Genomic DNA, 22,511 nt, shown 5'->3' on the forward strand with positions numbered 1-22,511 from the left:
TCGGGCCGCAATTTGATGCGTCTATCGAGAGACATATTTGGATGCGAACAAGAGATTATCTCGGGTTAGGTACGAGTCGTATGTTTTATTAATCATGCTCGACCATATCGATACGACAGAGTACTGTTACTGCTGATATTTGGCCATTAGTGGATGGTAATTTCATGAAGAGGCAATGATTTATTCGCCGCTTGTATCAGCGGAAGCAAAAACCATCCGATGGATATTTTATTACGGAAAATTCGGTTCGTGTTGACGAGCATAAAAAATCGCAACTTTTCTCCATAACTAACAGCTCAACGGCTCATCCGACAGAGCTACAAGGTGATCGATTCCCATTCGTGTCGTACTATGTCTAAGCATACTATATTTTTGCGCATATTGGGATCGGGGCGACATGTAAATGCACTTACGGTCGACCGGGGCAGACCTGACAGCCTACAAGAATGCACTTATGCAAAACACATCTGCATCAGGCTCCACGCGCGACCCTGTTTAGGCAAAGAGGTGCTAAAGATCCCGGAGGTGCCCGGCCATCAACTCACAAAATGCGCGTTCGATAAATGTTTCAAACTCGACAAAGAGAAAAGTAAAAGCATGTCGACGGATTTGTATTTTTACTTTTTCAATCGGAAAGCGACGGATGAAGTGTGAGTTTCCTTAAAATCTTCGAATCTCAATTGGCCACATCCTGTGCTCAAGTGCTAACATTTGTGGGGGTTTCCTGTGGGCACAAGGAAAGCATAAATAAAAGACATCGAAACGAAGGAAAATTTCCTTTTGCGGAAAAAAATCAGAATTAACACGCCTATGAATGTTGCTCGGCATGTCGTGTTATTGATTCATCCACGACTGTCAAAGTGACAGTTTTAAAGCAAAAAATGACGAAATCAAGACACATTAGCTGGGTTCTCAGTGACGTTGATAATTTGTTGCATTTTTTGTAAACAAAGTTTTTTTGTTACTTCGACTTTTTTTAGGACTTTGGATTTCTTAAAAACTGATTGCGTTGGAGTTCTTTAAACCTTAATTTTTTAATATTCTCAAGATTCTCCAGATTCCTTTGGTTTTTCAATTTTCCAATTCTATTTCAATTCTTCAGGTTTTTGGATTTTATCACAAAAATTCAAAAAATAAATCCAAAATTTCCGAATTTTAGTGTTTGGTAAATATTTACATTACAAAATAAGGAGACATTTGCCAAACAGCTCTAAAATCTTGGTTTATTTAAAAATTTCATATTTCTGGCATATTTACCAAATTAGTCTGATTTCTCGGTTTCTAGCTAGTCAGTTTTCGAGGCTCTCGATATTTTTTAAATTCCTTAAATTCAGTGGATTTTCTTTGTATTTTAAAATTTTTAAAGAGTTGTCATAATGTTCTAGGTCCTTTTTATCCCTTCAGACTGTTATTCAGGCCACTACCTCCTTTACATTTTTAATATTATCGGAATTTTCAGGATTTTCAGGATTATTTGAATTCCTCTAGATTTAGTTAATTTAGTTAATCAAAATTTGTTGATTAATTCGTTTAAGTTGAAACCACTTATTTTCAACAAATAATCGAAATTACGCAGTTCAAATAATTACAAAATATTGTACTACATATTAATGTTTATTTTTAAATTATTTAATTAATTTTGCAACTTTAAATTAATTTTTATTTAAATTCTGATTAACTAAAAAAATTGTCTTAATTAATTACTAATTAAAAACCCGAACTAAAACCTTAAAAAATAAGGGAAATCTAACAAATTGGAAAAAAATAATATTATTTACAGGTGACCCAAAATAATCAATTTTTTCTTTTTAGGAGCAATGAAAAAAAAATTGACAGATTTCTGATTTTGAAAATAGAAATGGTCGTATTTTATATATTTATATTTCTGGAGCAAACTAAAACATTGTTTTTTATATAAAAGTTGAAATACTTTTTCTTTTACCGCTTTTAATAATACTTTTTGACTTTTATTAACTGTTAAAAAGTGCAAAATTATAGGGCAAAAAGGTCATTTTTTTCTAAAAGTAAACCAAATTTACATTTTTTAAGTTTGCCGGTTTTTGCAATGGTGCAGTTAAATTTGGGGTCATTAATTTTAATTTGGTTATTAAGTATCTCAAATTTACAAACTATAAATTTTGAAAATTTTTATTTCAGGATATCAAAAATTTGTATCTTCTTTTAAAGTTTGACCGTTTTAACATCCGAGCAATGAGGTTTTAAACAAGTCATAATTTTGGCTTGTTGATTAACAGTGCTAAAGTAACAACAAAAAAGATCTATTTTCAAAATTTTTGGATTTAAGCGAACTAAAAATTTAGTTTTTTGTTAAAAATTTGAAATATTTACAATTTTAATACCAGAACAATCAAATTTGGAGAATTGAAAATTTTAACTGGTCTATTGACGGTGCCAATGAACTAGAAACCTAAAATACAGTGGGATTAAAAATTAATTAGCTCGCAGTAGGCTGTGATGTCCGAAACTATGTCTACTATAGATTCATACATAATAAATTGAAAACAAGCCTCTCAAGGTTTTATGCAGAAATTTTAACAATTTTTATAGATTTCTTGCACATTCACTCTTCAATGCATTTTTTGTTAATCGTCAAAATAATTTTTTTAGGCGACTTAAACTGAAAATGGAATTTTTAGACCTCAAAAGCGCATTTTTGGCCGATCTGTGGTGGCGCCATCTATCCATAGTTTTGCATATTACATCAAGATACCGACATTACCCCCAATTTTATAATTATTTGGGTAAAATTAAATATTAAATTAAAAGAGGCTCGGCCAAAAAAGAAACACTTTTTGGCCTTGGTACACAAATAACTATAATGGAATAAAATGTTACTCGTTCGTATCATTTTAGCAAAGACATGTCATGGGTTGCTGCGTGCTAATTAACTAATAGGTACTCCTAATTCTTTAGATCTTTTTGATTCGCTTAGTTTTTTATTTTTATACATACTTTCGAATTTTGACACGATTAGATTCTCCCATCAGGCTTAAATGTACAAAAGACGATTATTCTTGAAAATGATATTAGTGAAATAAAAATACAGTGAAAATTCGATATAGTCACCCTGTCTGGAAACATTTTCTTTAAAGTTGCTTTTATCAAAAATGTTGATTATATCGAAAAAGGTAGACAATATTTTAAAATTAATATTCTGTTATCTCTATGTACATGCAGACACAGAAAGGACAAAAGAGCTTGCCTAGGCAATGACCTAAAGATAAAAAATAGCCGCTTTATACACCGATATACACAAAATGACCACAGAATTTACCAACGGAAAAGAACAATCAATAATAAATAATTATGAAATGTCGGACAAAATAAAGAGCATAAACAATACCGAAAGACGTATAAACTGAAAGAATCACAAATTAAAGAGAATTTCTGACGGTACCTTAATCAGAATCTATACAAACAAAGAGAGGAAAAATAGTAAAAAATTATTATTAGTGTTAGTAGACAAACAGAGAAAAATTAACAATAATATACAATAAACAGATATTAAAGAAATATTTTGCAAATATTAATATAGAAAACTAAGAATACCAATTGTCAAGATCAAGAACAAACAGTAAGATAAAACAAGAAAAGGAAACAACATGAAAAAAAAATTAAGAAGAAAATAGCAGAAACATAACCTGACCAACTAAGTATTTTTTTGGATTAGATTTGTGAAATGTGAGTCTACGTTTTCTTTGTATTAAACATGAGTTCGGATATTACCAATTATCCCGAATAGTAGAAATGAGAAATACAGTATTTATATTTCTAGGTACGAAAAAACGAATTCATTACAAACTCCTAGTCTGTTATAGTCTGTATTCAAATGAAAAAACATCGCAATTCTCGTGACCACCTCTGCGGGTTTTCGTTAAAATTCAAGCCAATTAGTTTCAGGTAATGGAGTCGTCCTGTGACAACATAATCCAGGAACCCTCCAACATTTCAAACCGCCTCCAGGCAAACCGCACAACAATATCAACTCACCGCCCAAAACAATGAAATAATGACAAACCAAAGAAGTACAAAATGGCAAACTTCTCTTTGAGTTTGTGGAAAGTCAAACGCAGCGAGCTTGTAGGCCTCGGGCTTTGAATATACCGTTCCTAAACTTGGTGTAGTTATTCGGGAAAGTTGTGTAATAGTGAGCTCGCCTGAAATCCAGAATTTTTGCTTTGAAGCGAATTTCAGCGGACTGTTATACCGTGTACCGTCGCTATCGAATTGACTTTCAATTTTATCTTTTTCTTCTCGTTTCCTCGGCCGCTTGCCTGAAATGCGAACAAAAACTACTCGCCGTGTGTGGCACCGGATTATAATAATCAGAATTAAGCTCTGATCAGGTCTTTCTTGTGTCGTGGATAGAGTCGGTAAGCAGGTCCTCCGACAGTCAGCGACTCTTATCAGATGATATAATGAAGGGCGGAAGACTTATCTGATTAGGCCTCGTAATGCGAATAAAATTTGGATTCCAAAGGAGCGTCAGGTTTCCTGCACCCACAACTGAACCAATAAAGTAAAGCCTTGGCCCTAGAAGGGAAATGGGCGCCGTAGCCGCCTGCGTGCGTGTGTCCTGCGATAGCGATCGCGCATGTCGCTTGTTTGTTTACAGCATCAGAGTAGGCCGGACCCGGTAACCGCCGCCGATAAATCTAAAATAAATCAGGATTGCCCCGCGCCACGACGTTTAATTACAATACTGAAAACCAATTATGAAACGTTTAATTTATGGTTGATTTGAAGACCGGACCGCTAGTTTACAACGGAGGCGTCTCGAGCTTCTGTTTGCCGAGAGCGTGCATAATCCTCAAGATAACCAACGATAAATTATGGATTTTTATCAATAGAAATCGAGAGGCGGTACGCTATTATTTACGGAAAGTAAACATGATTAAGTGGTAGCGATTTCGAGCTGGAGCCAAATACGATGCAAATTAATCAAACGGTGGATTCGAGAAGATGTTATCTCTACATGGAAAAATTTCATTCGAAACGCTCTTATCTAATGGGAGTGTAATGGAAGATCAGGGATGCATTATGATAATTATACCTTCGATAACTACTTCGAGTAATTAATGGATTCTATCTCTACCGCTATCGACATTCTGTGCCAAAATTTTTCAAGAACCACTCGGAAAACGTACATTTTTCTTCTCACAACGAGCTATTAATCATTAATGTAATTTGTAATGTGATACGTGTAATAGTAATCACGATTTACATCTATAAACTCACAGACATTATTTCAGAATTGATCTGTCAAGTGAATGCTGTTGACCAATTTCAATTTGTCATTCAGAGTGTTATAAACAGGAAATAAATCCTAGAAGTACCAACACATGTAAAATTTCATGTATCCACAAGACACATGTATTCCTTACGTACCGCCGTTTTAATAAATCTCCCACTTTCCGGTGCACTTAAAAAGGAAGAAATATTCCACGACTATCGAACATATTTTTAAGTTATAGACGGTGCGATGTGACAGGAAAATCTTCGGTGATTAAAACGGCTCGTTGAAGGAACGCGACAAGAGATTAATCTGCTGCTAAATATATAAATTGCTCTGGAATTCAACTATTTACAAACATAGTAACACTGATTTGAACATTAATAACTTTGCTTGGCGGGTTAAAATGTATTACAGCGCGGCCGCAGCCGAAACCCAAACAGTTTTTATAACAGCTGCTGGATATTAAAGTGACATCGAATAGGTAAATAAAAAAGGAATTGTCGTGGGAGCTGGGATGATGAAGCAGAGGGCAAATTTCAATAAGCGTGTCATTAAGAAAAAGAAAAATTAAGATGTAATGTAAAGTTCGAGTCGCGGTTCCACAAGCCCCCCCAAAAGTTGACTTTGTGTCAATGCAATTTGCCACGGCAATCGAACTTTCAATTATAAAAGCGATTATGAAACGGGTCATGATGGTTCAATTAAAAAAAAACAACAAGTCTTGTTGTGTTGAATTTTGTAGATTTGCATACTTACATATTTTATTATCTACCCTTCTATGGGATATGATTTTTTTATTGTTTAATGCTCTTTAGATCTACTGGATTAAAATTTCTCAATTTTCTTTCGATTGGATTTTTTGCACATTTAGGGCTTTTAGAAAAATGCGCAATGTGTTTTATTTAGTCTTGTCTTTCTGATTTTCCGCAATCTGTATTTGGATTTGTGGGAAATCTGCATTTCCTTGTATTGTTCGGACTCTTTTCAGTCTTGTTGCGAAGAATAGCTCGCTTCGCTCGCAAAACTTTTCGTGTTCCCTTCACTTAGTAATTTCACGAATTTCCGCAATTCCCCACTGCTCTTCCATGTCCCTTTCATTGCGATATAAAACTAGTTCTATTAAATTTCATTTTAGCCTTATAAATCTCGTTTGACTTCAAAAACGTGGGCTTCCGCGACCGTTAAACGCCAGCAATTGCCGTTTTTTCTCCAGTCTGGAAATCGTGGGAATCAAAATTCCTCGTCATGTAAAATGCAAACAAAAGCAAAGGAGACAATGGCTGCGCATTCATCACTAGTTCCATGTAAGTGCGAAATTCTCCTCTAGCGAGCTCAGAAGTTGTGTTAGCAAGCTTGAGAAAGAAAGTAGAAAATACCGATTTGAGGGTTTTCTTGTATTTTTCCGGCTAATATTTGTGACATTTCTTCAAAATTTGAACAATTCCTTTTCCTTGTGTCCGTTGTGTCACGTGCGCGTCGTTTTCATTCCAACATTTTTCAAAGCGTTCCGCTTTTAGTAGCTGCGAAGTAGAATTTCAAGATTTTCGATGTTCGTTTCTGATGAGTCGTCTCCGGTTACTACTTAAACAAAATATATGTCGTCGGCAGTTTATAAAAGCAAGACGACCTCCCGGATTCCGGTACAGATTTACCGCGAAAGTCCGTGAGAACTCAAACGTGTTTCTTCTAACTAAGCTAACGCCCTGCGAGTTTCCACAGCGAAATTAAGTACATTAGTGGAATTTACATAAGAATATATGTCGTCTTAAAAAGTTTAATGGCTTGTAATTACTAAGTTTTCCCCTTTTTTTCGCAACTGTACGTGGAAATTACTTTTTCTTTCAGTTTCCACCGCGGCGCGGTGGGCACATTGCTTTTATCGATTTATCATGGCCAGATAATAACATTTAAATTAGTATTTAAATTTATGGTAATAAATCGTTACATGATGTATCGTAATGTTGTGTATTAAATATTTAATGTTTGGCATTTAATTTGATTTCGAACGTCTTGGCTCGAGTTGGTCGAGAAATTACTACACTTTTATGGCACGTCGTAATTTTTCGCCGGCGGTGCCTTGTAAGGTTGATTAATTGATGAAGTTCTAATTGTTTCTATCGCCGAACCGATAAAGCAGATTGCTACATTAAACATTACATACGGTAAAGTGTGCTAAATTCGTATTAAATTGTGCGACAATATTGAGGCGGTGAAATGACTCGTCGGAAACTCTACTCATAGTTACTCGTCAAAATTACTTCTAGGGCCTTTTAGATATTTTTTTAATAATATTCTGTGGATCATTACTATTTTTTTTTGTTTTATTTGTTTGCTACCTACTTAAATTTTTTGTTTTTAATATTTTGACTTTTTGGTATCGCATCGGTTGAATTCTTCAAATTCTAAATTTGAAATTTCTCAAAAAATTGCAAGATTTTTGTAATCTGAGAGTTTTTCTAAAATATGTAACGTTAATGAAGACATAAAAACTAGTAAACTAGTACAAATGTATTTTTTGAAATAAGCATAAAGTTTAATTTTGGAAATAAAATTAAAATTCAAAATATCTGAAAGATATTGAAACTACATTAAGATTATTGGATATTGTGAAGGTATTGTGAAAGTTGGCCTTCTGTCGACAACCGGAAATTTTAGTTGGTTCTGTTAGGAATTAGTTGACGTACTGGAATCTTGAGCTCGGATTTGGATTCAGCGTGAAATTCTGCGAAAATAAGCCTTAATAATATACGTTTGCTTCACAAATAAACTATTGACCAAAACAGTTTTTTGGGGTGATATTTAAGGAGCTTTTTCAGGGGCGAAAACGGCGTTTAATGCCATTGAGTTTATTCCAATTGAAAGAGCAGGATGAAATCTATCATCTCGCCAAATTTCAAAAAATATACTTTTTTCATCGTTTGAGACGATTTTTTTTTTTGTAAATTGACCATCGAATTTTAGATAGACATATCAGATATTATATTAACCAAAAATTTTCAATAAAATTAGCTGATGGTGGTACCTTTACAATTTCAGTTTTATCTAGTCCAGGGGTTCCTAAACTTTTGCAGCCCCCGGCGCACTTAGAAGGTTCTCGACTCACGGCACCCCTGTTTACTTTATTCGGCGCACAGTTTAGGAACCCCTGCTCTAGTCACTGTAGTGACATTGAATAAAGAAGCAAAATTTAACAATTTCTGAAAATTTATCATCTTTGGCCCGAAAATTTTTAGGTCTTGAAAGAAACACTAAACCAGTCGGATTTAAAATTTCTAAAATCTTCCGTGTGTTTACCTAATTTTGAAATGGATACACAGGATGTAACAAAAATTGGGCACTAAATGTAAACCGTCCAGTAAAGGAAATCTCGGAAAATTGTTGAAATAAAAAATGTTTAACAGTCGTCTCAATTTTATATTAATAAAGCGTTAAATATACGGAAATGCAGCATTTCTGTTTGTAACAATAAGAGAAAATAGAGGAAATTACTAATGAGATTAATGTTTCCATGGAAATATGTAGGTGTTTCATGTAATTTGAAAAACATTAAAAGCCAGTAAGTTTGTTATTTTTTAAAAAACAAAGTTATTATCTTGTTTTTAGCAATAATATGGACAATTTAACGTAATTTAAAAATATTTAAACTGAATGGTCAAATATTTATTCAGTTGATTACGTAAGTGACATTTTCAATCTCTCGTTTAAATTTCAGGAAATCACTAGTTTTTAATCGCATAGTAACTATGCCGAATTGCAAAATTGTAGACCTAAAAACATACATTTTAGAAATTTTTATTTTAAAGTCGAAGTCGAAATATGAGAAATCCTTCCCTAAAATTTATAATTTTGGTAATTTGAGACTCACAGCTATGAAATTTTAGGAAATTACTAATTTTTAATCGTATATGAACTCTGCCAACATGCAAAATTGTAGATCAAAAAACCTAAATTTAAAAAAAATATATTTTCAAGTCGAAGTATGAGAATTCCTTCGCTAAAATTCATAATTTTGGTAATTTTAGTGCAACAGCTATGAAATGTCAGAAAATTACTAATTTTTAATTGTACATTAATTCTGCCAAATTGCAAAATTGTATATCGAAAAACATAAATTTTAGAATTTTTTTTTAAGGCGAAGCCGAAATACATAATAGATTACAGACGGTTTAAATAATAATAATAATTTATTGATGTAGGTATTTATAATCTATTAATTAATATATTTTGAATCTTCAACTTGAAAAAGGACTAAATTCTGAATAAAAGGTTTTTGGAAAAGTAACCAAATCTCCTTAAATTTCAGCGATCTATACTTTTGAGATTAATAACTTTTTTCGTTAAGCGTCACAAAATGTTTGTACATATTATGATCCATAACATCCTATACAGGGTGTGTCCACCCCCAAAATTGTCTTTAATTTTAAAGATAAAATTTTTAAAATTTGCGTACGTTCATAGTTGGCAAAGCTCTAAAAGCTGACGCAAAAATTTGTTTTTTTATCGCCGATAGTTTTGGCGTCGCGACGCCTTAAAATGTAATTTTTAGGTAATTGTGAGGGTTTGTGAAATCAACCCCTAATTTATATTTTTTTCAATATAAATGTGTTAAAAATATCTCAGTTGTCATTTTAGATTTAATGCAAATTGTATTCAAAATTTGAGGATAAATACTGTTTTATCAAGTAAGTTTCCAATTTCATTACGTCAAAATTGGTAACTACGTTTACACCCATCTGTCAACATCTTGTGTCACAAATGACATCTATCCTTTGGTTCGCTTTAGAATGTAGCAAAAGTCTTACTTGGTGAAATTGTCGTTTTGTCGATGTTAATTAACGATTTCTGGTGTCCATAAAGTGCAACATGCCCGAGTTAATCAAAATTGACCTTCATGCAGGGGAATGAAGTGACGTGTGAAATTTTGGTGTAAACGTAGTCATAATTTTGAAAACTAACTTGATAAAGCAGCGTTTTTTTCGGAAATTTTAAACACAATTTGTATTTGATTTAAAACAAAAACTCAAATATTTGCGTTACAGTTATGTCGAAAAAAATTTGAATTCGCGAATATTTCCGCCAAAACTCAAAAATCGCTAAAAAATATACTTTTTAGGCGTCGCGACGTCAAACAAACCCTGATAAAAAACAAATTTTTTGTCAGTTTCTAGAGCTTCGTCAACTGTGAGCGTATGCAAATTTTCAAAATTTTGTCTTTAAAATTAAAGACGATTTTGGGGGTGGACACAAGTGTTGCCGGACCCTGTATAGAAATGAGGTTTTGTTGTGAAACAATATTCACATTATTTTACTAATACAATAATGTTAGTTACTAAAACCATCACATTGCCGCTACGGTCGTGCAATTTAAGAGCAATTTCAAATTTCTGTTCATCTGACATTTCTGTAATTTTCGGCGTAATTCAATCTCAAATGATTATAAAAGTTATGAAAGACTCACTGTAGTGTTAATTAAGCGTAAATATTGATAAAAATTGGAACAGCTCTTTCAAAAGGTGTTTTAATTAGAATTTGTTAAATAGAGACGAGCAACGAGTATATTTATATTATTTGTATTTCATCCAGATTGCATTGCCTCGGCTATCGCCTCGGCCGCAGCAATTGTCTGGATTTAATAAGAAAAGCTTAATTTCTACTCCTAATAATATAATGTATAATAGTAATTAATGAGACACGAAAAACCAACATAATCTTTAAAGTCTTTAATTCCAAAAATGTCCAATTACTGAGTGAAATCTAAAAAATAACTAATTTTGCTTTAGTCTTGGAATTTAAATTTGTGATTGGGTAGATTAGGATTTGCTGAAACAAAAAATGTCCAATTTCTGAGTAAAAGCTCTTAAAAGCTCCACGGTTTTTGCATTTTTGCAGCAACTATTTTTTAAACCTTCTGTTCTGTCTGCGAAAATAGAATACAAATTGTCGCACCTCACATCAAAGAAGCTTTTCTTCGACATCCCTTTCGCCTGACTTTATGTACATTGACAAGTGATTAAATTGTCTGTCCCTGGTCGCTATTACGTGTGTGCTTTCTGCAGGCGCAAATGCTGAAAAGTGTCGTGAGACAAATGAGATGACTTAGATGCATTCCAAGAACGAGTGGATGTTTTGGTAATTTGTCAAACAACAGACTCGGAATTAAGTGTTTGATTGAAGGGCGAGAGTGTTCGCCGTGACGCAAATAACTCCTATCTACTCCAAAAAACTTTATTTTTCGCACAGGAAACGGAATGCGTTGGAATTATGTTGTCTATTTATTGGCGATGACTTTTCTTTGTCGAAATTGGGAAGAGATTCTAATTGAGCTTCCCACTTTTGTTCTTGAGCGTAGATAATTTATTTGCGGCGTTACCGTCGGCCGTGTAAAAACACGTTGTACAAACGTCATCAAACTGTTATTTATTTATAGTTAATGCTAATTAATGCAATCCGAGAGCATATCAGGCGGGAGGATCAGCGAGCCATTGTTTGAAGGATCCGTCGAATTCCTTTGTCGAAGAAGAGGCTCGGTGGTGGCCGATGCAAGAAGTCGATTCGTATCTTCCGCAATTTCCTCGAAGAATTAACGATGCAGAGACGTTTTTTTCAATGCTATTAATTACTAAATGAATATTATCTGACGGGTAGGTTAAAACTCAATATTGAGCGCGGATTGTATGGTAATTCCGACAGGACGAAGGATGTCTTGCTTCCGGTGCTGAAAAGGCGAAAGAATTGCTTCAGTTTTCTTCAGAAACATTCGAATTATCTTCGTCGGCCGTTTATTGTCTATGCTTGCGACAGCCTTTTTTTGAAAATAAAAAAAATCTCTCCGAGCGGCTCTGAAATTTATGTGACTGTAAAAAGTCGTCTTAATTTAGAAAACCATTAATAACCCTATCCCGACCGAGGTCGTATTTTCAGTGGATGTAGCAATATTTTGAAATTCTCGTGCGGCCCAGAAATTCATTGAGGAGGACACATACTATATCTTAACGCATAACTCGGCACTTATTTATCCGCGGCATTAAGACCTGGCGAGCTGCCACTTAACTTTAAAGAGGACTAATTTATCGACCGTTACAAAAATTCAAAAGTGCAAATGCATACCTCCATTTTTATTCTTCGTTTAGTATAAATCACCAGTTGATTTCTCAGTTTATTAAATCTTCGACTAGTGTATAATTGCAATACACGTGGTCGCATAAATCATTCAGGACAAAGTGGCATTTATCAGGGAGCGCTTGCTATGTAGGTTGCTAATGAACTTCAACTTCCACTCAAAACCAGAATGTCACCAACATAAAAATGATAAAACTTCGACTTTACATTAATTTTAGAATTTAGGAAATGTCGAGCGGTGATGCTGATAACGACGGTAATAAAGATATCACTTAATTAGTTAACAAATTTTCGAATTAATTCTTTCATATTATCACTAGTTAATTATGGCGTTTTAACGACCAAATGTTTATAATATACGCAATAAAATCTCAAAGTATCAAATGGTTACGTCGTAACGGTGTGTTTTAGCTTGTTTCGAGAACACTTTTTGAATATTAAACAGAACACACTTCAGCCAAGTTCCTAATTATCACAGATATCGCCAGGTGAACACAATTTTACTGATGCTCTTATCTTTTAATTGAATTTTTGTACGCATTTTGCTCTGGACTGCAATTTTTACACGTGCAAAGAGATTTTGGCAAACTTTTGGAGTCATTTTCGCAGGATTCTAGAAAGAAAAACTGTAAAACGAATAAAATTATTGTTTCTTTCTTTTTCATGTTCTCAATTTACCAAATTGGCAAACTAAATTTACGGATTTCAGATTCGAGTTTTCATATTTTTAACTCAAACCATGTGATGTCAAAAAATGAAATGTAAAAACTAAGAAAATGTTTAAAAAAACATAAAATTGGTATTCAGCGTCTCCAAAATTTTCAGATTCGAAAATTTTAATTCGTCTTTTAGGGTTGTTTGTATTTTATTTTTAAATTTCACAATTTCAGAATTTTGGGTTTGTTAAATCTAAATTTTTCGAGTTCCGATAGGTCCAGGACTCTTAGGTTTCCAGTTTTTAAATTTTAAAGCTTGCAATCAGATTTTTGATTCTGTTTCTTAATGCTTCTTAAAGATTTTGCGATTGTGATGTTCTTTGTTCTTAGAAAATTTGAAATTCTAAGAAAGTTTGAGGATATAGGTAAGGAGATGTAAAATATTTAAGGATCGAAGAATTTTTCGATTTCATTTTATTAAAATTGTTGAATTCTGTCTAAATCCTCTGTATATTCGAATATTTGCTTTTTTTAAGTTCGATTTTTAGAGTGTTTCGATTTTGTCCGGATTTGTCGTTAGATTTTCTCTAAATTCTTGAGTTTCACTGGATTAATTTCATTAAAATTTCTAGATCCTTTCTTTACATTATCTCTACATTTTATTGTATTTCTGTTTTTGCTAAAATTCTCTGATGTTTATACACACTTTTTTTATCCTTCAGTATTTTTAAAGTCAATTATTTCAAATATTTAGAATATTTTAGAATTTAGGCAAAATGTAATCAGATTTTCAGTTTCGCTTTTGTTTCGACTTTCCTCAATATTTTAGATTTTCTGTACTAACTAAAGTATTTATATTCTTCGGAATCTTTTGAAGTTTCTTCTAAGATTGCACGAATACTCTTATTAAACTTTATTTAGGCACGTGTTTTAATTACATTCTCTATATTCTCTTTACTTATATAAAGTGATGAAAATCATAAATAATAAAAGTTTACAATCGGCAGTCTCCGTAACTAAACAACTAATACTAAGAGCTTTACAATGTTACAACATTAAAAAAATTTCTACTAAGCCAAGAAATGGTATTTTTCTAAAAGAAATCTATCTTAGTCAAAAAAGCACGAATTTCGTTTTGGTTTTCAATTTTGGGCTCAGGAAAGAATTAGCTGCAACATGATAGGTAGCATGGGCGTTTTTTTTCATCACCTTGTATTTGTCTCAGATTCTCTAGACAATTTCTTTATTCTAGATTTTTCTTGAATTTTTTATAGATAGTGCATAAATGTTCATAAATGTTCTAATTTTTTCTTAGATTGCAGTACTTAATTACTTCCTCAATTTCCGAGAAAACGAATAAGACTTTTACATGAATCCAATTGGAAACTTGAAATTCAAGATATTCAGACTTTACGAATCTAGAAATTTAAAAAATTGTAAATCAGAAGATTATAAATTTGAAAACTCGGGATATTAAAATATTTTCGAGGATTTGAGTTCTTGCGAGCTTGAAGGTAAGAAATTAGTCAATTAAAAATCGGAAAAATTAAAGTCATAAAATTTAAAAATTGAGAGCCTAAGAACTCGAAAACCTGAACACTCTAATTATGTAGGTAAGTATGTGGAAAATTGGGAGCTTGAGATAAGCAAACTTATTTGCCTTTTCCAAAAGTTAGGAATTTTACTATAAACGCATGAAGGGTGGTAATTATTTCATTTTCTTTTTGTGTTTGCGACTTTAATCTGATCATGCCCAACTTGCTATCAAACAAAATTTGAATAAGCCGTCAATTCCACCAACGCCTCCTTCTAGGTCGGAATGAAAACGGCAAAAAGTCCACCTAATTATCACCAGATCTAACCCGATAAATTAGCCCACCTGCTGAGGTCAACATTGAAGGCGAAACACGATAGCTGCCGCATAGTTTACCGAATTTTTGATTTATCGCCTTCGTTCGAAAATCTAGATAAACCTTAATTAAAACTTAGAATTTTATAACAGACTTGGTTTTGCATTTTTTGCCTTTTATCGTCCGTTGCACGATACAAACTCAGCTGGGATTGTTACTACAAATTGCAGTCACATGTCACAGAGTACCCCTTGGCAAAATCTACAGATGTAAGAACTGTTGCCTTCTGGGAAAAACATCCATTCTTGTGTACACTTAATGAAAAATAAACGACTTGTAACAAAATACTTAACATATGTAGCTAATTAAGCGTAAGATCCTCGTCTCCATCAAGATCACTTCCATCGACTGAGTAAAAAGAAGGGAAAAAAACGTGTCATCGGAGCCCATTTTTGACACCGGCAGGTGTCGGATTCTCATGAAACATTAAGAGTCAAACATCCGTTACAGAAAATGATTGATCAATTAACAGCCGTTTGAAGCAGTTTTATAAATCAATTTTCAAACGAGTCAGGGCATTGTGGCTGTTCAAATCAAACGGTTGCTCAACCTCATATTTAAAAACGACTTACGTGGTCTAGACCTAGTATTTACGTCGTTAACATTTCTTCCATCAATGAAAAACCTCCGCAGTTGCATATTCTTTTCAAATACAGTTTATCAAATGCTCTAGTGCGGTTATGGCTTTGACTTTTTAAACCGTTTATAGCCACCTAACCGCAAACCCCCATAATCATAATGTGTGGTTGGGTCGCAATAAATATTCTCAATCTCGTTTCAAATATGCAATTTAAAAGCGAATTGCGAGTTATTGATGACTATTTATTTCAAATCGTGCGAAATAGTCGTAATTTTTGATCCAAAAATATTTTTTTGGGCATATTTTTACACTTGGTTCTTTATGCTTCTAAGAAAAATTAGATTATCTGGACCTAAGTCTCACTTAATATTAGAGACTTTAAAAAAAAATTAACAATATTTTTACAAAAATAAAGATAATACCGTTATTAGAAATGATGGCTAACAAAGATATATTAAAATTAACCCAAATTCAACAATTTTTATGGACTATTTAACCTTAAAAATAACTCCCACAAATTTCGTTCTTGTGACACCAAAAATGTGGAAATTAAACCGCGTTCAAGTTTTTTTTTGTAATTTTTTTTTAACTACTCGAAATAAAAATTTCTACAAATTCTCCTTTTTGCTCTAAATTTTTGTAAATCGGCACTGTAAATAAGACAGTCAAGAGTGATAATCTCCACAAATTTCGTTAAAATCACATAACAAATAAAGTAGTTGCAGGATCTTAAAAAAATTGGTGACATTTTTTGGTCTTAAAACGAAAATTTTTAAAAATTCGAATTTTTAATTAAAATTTTTGCAAATTCGTGATATTACTAAAACAAACAAAAGAATCAACATGCATAATTTTCGTTCCTGTCGCACTAGAAATAACGAAATTACAGTGTTGAAAAAATTGACATTTTCACTGTTGTCCAAATAAAAATTACTAAATATTCTCTTTTTTTGGTCTAAATTTTTCTAAAACTCTTAATAAGACAGTTAAGACTTATAAACTTCACAAAATTGGTTACAGTGGCATTAAAAATGAAGAACAGGTCGTTTAAAATTTTTGGTCACTTTTTTTTTGGTTAAAAAACAAACATTTTTCTTTGCTCCTCGAAATCAAAATTTCTAAAAATTCTCTTGTTCGGTCTAAATTTTTCTAAATCGACGCTTTTAATAAGCCAGTCGAGAGTGATAATCTCCACAAATTTCGTTGAAATCGCATAAAAGATAAAGCAATTGCAGGATTAAAAAAAATTGGTGGCATTTTTTTGGTCTTAAAACGAAAATTTGTAAAAATTCGATTTTTTGATCTAAATTTTTAAATTAGTGATTACTAAAACAAACAAAAGAAACAATATGCATAAATTTCGCTCCTCTCGCAGTAGAAATAACGAAATTACAGTGTTGAAAAAATTGACATTTTCAGTTGTCCAAATAAAAATTTCTAAATATACGCCTTTTGGGTTTAAATTATTCTAAATTGGTACTATTAATAAGACAGTCAAGACTTATAAACTCCACAAATTTCCAAATGTTCGAATCCATGGTTTTTTTCTTTAGTAATCCCCAATTAATATAATTGCGTTTATCATCAATTTCAGTAAGTTTGGGTCAGTTGAGTAACAAAATCACCTCGAAATATAGACATCTAAGGAGTTGGTTTGTAAGACTGACCAGCTGGGAAAAAATATTTATTAGATGAGACCGGTTATTATGTTTATGGGGGTTTGCGGTAAGGTGGCTGAAAACGATTTAAAAAGTCAAAGCCATAATCGCACTAGAGCGTTTGTTAAACTGTATCTTTGTCTTGGTGCAGGTGAACGACATGATTTCCGTGTAAACAAGAGCTCTTTTTGCACCGTTCGCGATTATTTCGTATTCTCGAAGCTAGGTGATAAAATTTAAATTAAACATTTATGTAAATGATGCATGTAGCCCTGTGTCGACAAAATCATACTCGTATGCTGCGTGATTAATTTCGCCGACACACGAAACCGCCACCGACCCCACGTTATAATTTTCATTATGTTTTCTGATCGTCGTTTTATTAATGCTAATTTATAATTACGTCGTCGAGAAAAGGTCGTTTGGATTTCCTGCAAATCGCCGTGGTGCTTTGCTGATGGATGGATGAGGGATACAAATGGTCAACGGACGGATCTTGGGACGATGAGGGAGTGCCAAGGAGCGGTGGCGCCAGTCCCAGACGGGAACCAATTAGCCTTGCGCACCTACACCCTGATTTACGACACCCTGGGTTCTATTTCCTGTTCACACCACGTGACGGACGGACTAAATATACCATGGGTATCGGGCGCTTTTTATTATCTTATGAGGGTACGAAGACGTTTCATCTGATAGAAAAGTAGCGGACCCTTGAGGATGTCCTCCAACCGCATAATCCCGTATCGTCGCAACACGCCGCTTTTCATGTCACCTCAATCCAAACCGTTGTTCTACACGTGTAAAATTTAAGATATCGCGTTGTTTCAAGTAATGTCATCGTGGATAGTTTTCATATCCACACTCTCGATGTCGCGAGTTAACAGACAAACACGGGCGCGTCGCGTCGTTCTTCAGCAGCTGCTCGGCTTTATTTCAGTTCACCACTTTGTCAATGACAACAGTCTGTGCGATAGCACGCTGTTTTTCGATAGCCGCGGGATTTATTTTAACTCATCTGAAAATAAGGTGTCGACTTGTAGCTTACACATGTTTGTTTACGTGGGTATTTAGGAAGATAAGGTCGACTGTGATTGATTCATTACTGCTTAAACGGATTCAAATTATAAGTTATGTGCCAGCGAGGAGTTATTTTGTGAAAAACGAGGAGGGAAAGAATTATTTTACAGCGGCTGTGATGTATGAGGGCTGGAAGTAGTTGAATTGAAGAGAGATTGTCGATGCTCGCTTCTCTGATTTCCAATGATTAAAAATAGTACATGTATGATTGATTTTTCAAATGCTTTTTTTCGTTTCGTTACTTTCATGGAATCATTTTGTAAGAAACTCTCTGAAAACGTTGGACTCTTTGAATGTTTTAAATTCTCTAGATTTTTCAAAATGTCTTGCGATCGTTATACAGTTTGTCGTTATTCATATTTCTAGTTACGTACGTCAAATTTTCCATCTTTCCAAATTGATAGTTACTTAGGTATCTAAATTCTTTATTTTATTTTGAGGCCTTGCAGATTGAGGATACACGACTTTTCTATTTCTTAGACTTCCTTGATTCTTGTTATTTTCTGCATCTGTAGACTCTTGGGAACGTCTGAATGCTTCGGTTTCTCGTTAACTCTATTATTGTTTCAGTTATTTCAGATTTTTGGAATTACTTGCTGCATTTTGTCTCAAAATTGTGTTGTCTCTCTTTATGTTTTTGTATTTTTTTAATGTTCAATGGCCAGATTTATAGATTATTTATAGATTTATCTTCGTCCTTTATTTATTTAAGATATTTGCATCTCTTGAAAGACTGAAGTTTTTTATGCTAAATGTTTCTTTTTACTTACTATTTGATTCTTTTTGATCATCCAGACCTTTTAGATTATTCAAAAGCGTCCTTAGGAATATTATTATTTTTTACTCTTTTAATTAAGTACATATTTGTATTATTTAGATCGTTTATAATTTATTGATGTTTTGAATGGATCTTTCGGACCTTTCCAAAATTTTCCTGGTTAAAATTCTTCCACTTGAATCTTTCTAAAGTCATTCACTTCTCAAATTGTATTTGTATCTTCTTTAACCCTTTAGCTGTTATAAACGTATATGTACGTTTTAACATTTTTCTCACAAACTACAAAAGATGAAAATTTGAAATTTTGGGAATTAAAATAATCGAATAAGACAAATCGAATGACAATATTTACGTATTTGTGACACTTCCGGTTATGCCGGAAGTAGTGGTCAATTTGCTTATTTAATATGGAACAACCCATATATTATTGCATTTTCGGATTCTACATCCAAATTAAAGGTGACTTTATGTATAATGTGCTATACTTAAATTGAACCATTTCAGAGAAATCTTGATTTTTGTAACAAAATTGCACAACTGAAGTGAAATTTTCTTTCCGAGATAAGTAGCCTATAATCTATTTCAAAATCGCCACGTTAATTGAAAATTAAGCACAATACAAACGTACAATAAAATTTTACGTTAACTTTATGTATTGGACACCAATTTCCTACTAAAAATACAGAAAAAACAAGTGTTTTTACTCTTTTGTTTCTAATTTTTTTAAGCAAGCTTTCCAATGGTGACAATTCAATTTTTTGTGGTTTGGTGGTCTAATAGAAATAAAAAAATTTTGTGGAAAAATGTTTTTTTTGTTTTGCAAATTTAATTAATTTTTTTGAGAAATTGAGATATTTTAGGAATGATACAATTTAGGTATAGTAAGGTATATAGACAGTCATCTTCAATTTGCATATACAGGGTGATTTTTTAAAAAACAGCAGGCGTTGTAGAATTTTTATTTATGAACCGATTTCAAAAATTTTAAAAACAAATTAAATTTTTTTTAATTTACTATAAACTGATAAATTTAGAATTTTTCTAAATTTCTTAGTATCTTTTGCGCGATATTCAACTTTCTTATTTTAAATTGGCACCCATATTTGTTTTTTGTATAATTTGGAAGATAATAATTTTCTTGATTCAGAAATGTGTAATATGTTCTACTTTTAACCAAAAAATATTTAAAAAAAAATTATCGAAATTCAAAAAAATAGGCAATAAAAGTTAATAAAATCTAAGTGCATGGTGTCAATTGTGCAATGAAAAAAACGGGATGGCGTTTCAACAGTATTTTAATTAAATTAGGTAATGTTTTTTTTAATTTGTAATTATTATTGTTTTTTGTTATCAATAATTTTAAAAAAGATTGCCAATCCTTTCTGTTATTTGCTGCTTTTTGACATTTCAAAAAATTTTAAAATAATCAGTTTATAGTAAATTAAAAACCATTTAATTTGTTTTTTAAATTTTTGAAATCGGTTCATAAATAAAAATTCCACAACGCCTGCCGTTTTTTAAAAATCACCCTGTAGAGTAAAATATAGGGGTTCTATTGAAAGACCGCTTACTTTTGTCCCCAAAATTTGTAAATTCTTATCATTTACATTTTCTGAGAAAAATGGCAAAACGTAATATACGTTTACAACAGCACTAGTGTTGCCAAAGTTTATAGAAAATTTAACAGAAAAGAAAATGATCCCCAAAATGAAAATTTACAAAAATTTACTTCTTGTTCTAAAATAGTCGGAACGCTTTCAAATTTTAATGCCTTAGGATGAACACTGTAATTTAATAGAAAATTGTTTTTGTGGTTCTTGAATTTTGTAATCTAGCACTGATTATAATCAAATTGATTACTAGTATCGTTTTTTTACTTCCTTAGTTTTTTTTTGGTTGTTAACATATTCACTTTTCTTAATTTGGTTATTTTTTTTATTTAATCCACTTAGGGAGTAATAATAAAACATCCATATTAACTTTTGAGCAGTTAATTTTATTTTTCTGCAACTGAAGAAGCAATTCGTACGTTTCGATATAACCGAATTTTTTAGGCTTGAAATTTTCGGACGCTTAATTAAATAAATTAGCAAAAGGAACATGTCCAGGAAGACTATTTTAGTCCTCACTTAAACATTCATTTGCAATTGACCGGTACAACTGCGTTCCCATGTAAATAACCAAACTTATTATTAATAATTTGCACTACCTTTCGGATATCCATATTTGATCCAACTGGTCTAGTCCGACCATCATCAATGGGTGATGAGTAAAGTTAAATGCCCTGGGACAGTGACATGTGTCGCCAGACTAATTAAAAATGGGTCTCAACACACCCATGGGAAGAAATCAAAATTTGTCGATGGTATATAGACAGTATAAAACCTCCTTCCTCCTCTCGCAATTCCACCCCATCCGCGTCCTTTTCCATTATTCACCATCGGATTCCGAGCGAAAGGGTTGTCGTTTTCGGATCAACGAATTACGCGCCGTGGAGCTTCATTAAATCATGCAATCTGGTGCAGTAAACGTTTATTATCGGATCATTGATTGCCAATAATGGTTCGATTTGCGTTGATTACAAGGCATAGCGGCGGAAGCTGTGGTTGCACGTCGTCCTCCAGAGCCGTAATTGCGAATTTCCAAAGCTTGGAAGTCTGGTTAGCACGATCACAGTTTTTCAGGATGTAATTCTTCACGTCTCTCGGGTTCCGAAGGTGATCGACGCTTCGTGCGAATTCATTTATTCCCATAATAGCAGAGAGCAATCTATGTGTTCCGTGTACTGTGACGATATTTATGCATTTAATAATAGTTCGTGTAATTTGGAACAGAAGATTGCCGACCATGATGCATTTATGCTGAGAAGGTCCGAGACCGTAAATCGAAATGTTGCTATTCTTTCGCACTTTGAATTTTCCCTCGAATGGAATTTACTAAATTTTCTTTTTTGTTTGTTTCAGGATCCATTTACGGTAGGTTGTCGGAGTTGATGTCACATCAAAACACTATCAATCATACTTTGTTGATTCAAGTTTTGCATGTCTGCTGGAAGCCGTTGGTTTGTACTCTTTATTTCCGATACTGAAACGTTATTTTGTTTCTTCTAGACTCCCAAAATGACTAACTTTTATTACTAGTGACGTTTACGATTGTTGATTATCTGAAAATTCTTTAATGTTTATTTTTAATTGCGCTTTAAATTTTTAAAAGGGAACGTTGGAAGTGATAATTTACGAGTCCTTTCAGCTAATATTTTACGACATAAATCTTAAAGCACATAAAGTTTTCAGATTGTTGCTGAAAATATAAGCGGCGTAATTAAAGCTCTTTTGTGTTTTACTGCTGTGATTATTATTTAATAGCTCGACACTTTTTTCTAATAATATTTGATCATTGTACTATGTTTGAACGACGAATCAGTCTGTTTTTCAATTTTCTACAAAATTTTCGAGCGAACCTGTTTTCCAACATTT

At 32.8% G+C, this 22,511-nt stretch overlaps 1 protein-coding gene across 2 annotated transcripts in view; it reads left to right on the plus strand.

Annotated features, from left to right (window-relative positions):
• Positions 1-22,126, plus strand: part of LOC148178199 (uncharacterized) — a 57,154-nt gene extending 35,028 nt beyond the window's left edge. Inside the window, exon 5 of one of the 2 annotated variants that reach the window (XM_088029184.1) lies at positions 21,999-22,126. In XM_088029184.1, coding sequence (XP_087885310.1) covers positions 21,999-22,028 — 30 coding nt within the window. In that variant the 3' untranslated portion in view covers positions 22,029-22,126. The remainder of the gene's footprint in view (positions 1-21,998) is intronic. The other variant, XM_088029185.1, reaches the window with a different exon arrangement.
• Positions 22,127-22,511: the final 385 nt, after the last annotated feature.

The sequence above is a fragment of the Gnatocerus cornutus genome, chromosome 2, assembly GCF_029298725.1.
Source record: "Gnatocerus cornutus isolate USDA-ARS CGAHR chromosome 2, icGnaCorn1.1, whole genome shotgun sequence".
NCBI lineage: Eukaryota > Metazoa > Arthropoda > Insecta > Coleoptera > Tenebrionidae > Gnatocerus > Gnatocerus cornutus.